Genomic DNA, 1,698 nt, shown 5'->3' with positions numbered 1-1,698 from the left:
TCTGCTGCCCCCTGCTGCCCTCTGCTGCCCCCTGCTGACCTGCTCCTTGTGCTCTGCAGACTTCATGTGCTCCACAAACTTCCTGGGGGTCCTGAAGTGTCTGTGGCAGACTGGACAGAAGGGCCGCCCCCGCTGTTTGCACACCTGGATGAAAGACAGAGGATGAAGATGATGATGAAGATGATGAAGAGCCCCCCTCCCCCCTCACCTTGTGCTGGGCTGTCCTTCTGTGGACGATGATGTCACCAGTGAAGTGGCTCTGGCAGGTGTCACACCAGCGCTGTGTCTGAGGTCGGCGCCCTCTGCAGGCAGACAGAGGTTACAACCAGAACCTGTTCTCCCTGCTAATGATGGATGTGTGTGAGGCCGCACCTGTCCAGCAGGGGGTGTGCATTCAGCCGGATGCTTTGGGTGACGTCCTGCAGCTTCCTCAGGTGTTCTGACCCGGTCATGTGGTCCTGGAAGTCCTGGACAGCAGAAACACACCCTGCCTTTGAGTTTTCCTTCTGTGGTTCTCTGATCATCACCGCCGGCTGCTCCTCACCTGCTGGGAGCCACAGGTGAGCTTACAGACATGGCAGTGGAGAGGAGCCGGGTGTGGGTGGGCGTGGCCAAACGCCCTGCTGTCGCTGCTCTGCTGGATGGTGACCTTCAGGGAGCCCACGCTCTGCAGCTGCACACACGCCACAACATGCCTGTTACATGCTAACCGCACGCAAACACGGCCTGGAGCCACCAGGACCGCCGGCCTCACCTGAGCCGCTCGGCTTTCCTCTGCTGCCCCCTGCTGCTCAGAACCAGAAACATCTGCTGGAACAGAAACAGCTGCAATGACGGGTCCAGAAGCTCGGTTCTGATTAACTTACAGACACGCACCTCCAGCTGGGTCACATGACCCGGGGGCTTTGGGTCCGCAGAGAACAACCGCAGCCACCTGGTTTCTGCAGGAAAAACCATCAACTCAGCGGGACAGTGGTCCAAAAATCATCTGATCCACAAACGGGTCCAATCTAACCGCCAAAGGTCCAGATCAGGACCTAAAAGCTTCTGTTATGGAGACCATAAGAACCAGACTGACCCGTTCTGTCTGCTTCTCTTCATCTGAGTCTCCCCTGAACCTCCAGCAGAACCCTGGCCTCCGGCTCGGCTCCGCCCATCCTTCGCTCTCTTTTCCCCCGCTGTGGCGGTACTGCAGGGCCGCATGTCGCAGCTTCCGGATGCTGAAGCCTGGAAACAAACGTTCAATTGGTGAGATGGATCAGCAGCAGGAGGGGGAGGGGGGTTAGGTTTATACACCTGCTGAGCTGGAGGCAGAACCTTCTGATCCGGGCTCCGAGGGAATCGAACCTTCGCCACGCCGCCCTCTGCTGCAGGAAGGAAACACCTGGAGGAGGAACACAACATCTGGAGGTCAGAGCTGAAAATGGAACAGCGTGACGGAGGAGGCTGGATCCAGCAACCGCACCTGTCCCTCCTGCGACTCTGTCTGACCATGATGACCTCTGACCTCTCTGCACCTGCGCAGAAAGACAACCTTTAAAGCTTTATGGTCCGTAAAACAAGACCGACTTCAATAATTACATTCTAATAATGGAACTTTATTGATCTCACACTGGAGAAATTCCCTCTCTGCATTTAACCCCTCCCCATGGGGAGCAGTGGGCGGCCATGGTGTGGCTCCCCGTGGGGAGCAGTGGG

General features: G+C 57.3%; 1 protein-coding gene across 5 annotated transcripts in view; it reads right to left on the bottom strand.

Moving 5' to 3' along the window:
* The window catches only part of LOC107097903 (cip1-interacting zinc finger protein-like), a 20,574-nt gene extending 19,054 nt beyond the window's left edge, over positions 1-1,520 (bottom strand). For 2 of the 5 annotated variants that reach the window (XM_015395246.1, XM_015395245.1), the window contains exons 1-8: positions 1,466-1,520; positions 1,079-1,384; positions 877-941; positions 755-807; positions 545-673; positions 373-467; positions 209-302; positions 40-144 (exon numbers count right to left, since the gene is read on the bottom strand). In XM_015395246.1, coding sequence (XP_015250732.1) covers positions 40-144; positions 209-302; positions 373-467; positions 545-673; positions 755-807; positions 877-941; positions 1,079-1,384; positions 1,466-1,494 — 876 coding nt within the window. In that variant the 5' untranslated portion in view covers positions 1,495-1,520. The remainder of the gene's footprint in view (positions 1-39; positions 145-208; positions 303-372; positions 468-544; positions 674-754; positions 808-876; positions 942-1,078; positions 1,385-1,465) is intronic. The other 3 variants (XM_015395250.1, XM_015395247.1, XM_015395248.1) reach the window with 3 other exon arrangements.
* Between the last annotated feature and the right edge of the window lie 178 nt (positions 1,521-1,698).

Source organism: Cyprinodon variegatus, unplaced genomic scaffold (genome assembly GCF_000732505.1).
Source record: "Cyprinodon variegatus isolate N-32 unplaced genomic scaffold, C_variegatus-1.0 Scaffold732, whole genome shotgun sequence".
Taxonomy (NCBI): Eukaryota; Metazoa; Chordata; class Actinopteri; order Cyprinodontiformes; family Cyprinodontidae; genus Cyprinodon; species Cyprinodon variegatus.
The sequence above is the reverse complement of the archived record's forward strand: the minus strand, read 5'-3'. Positions and strand labels throughout refer to the sequence as shown.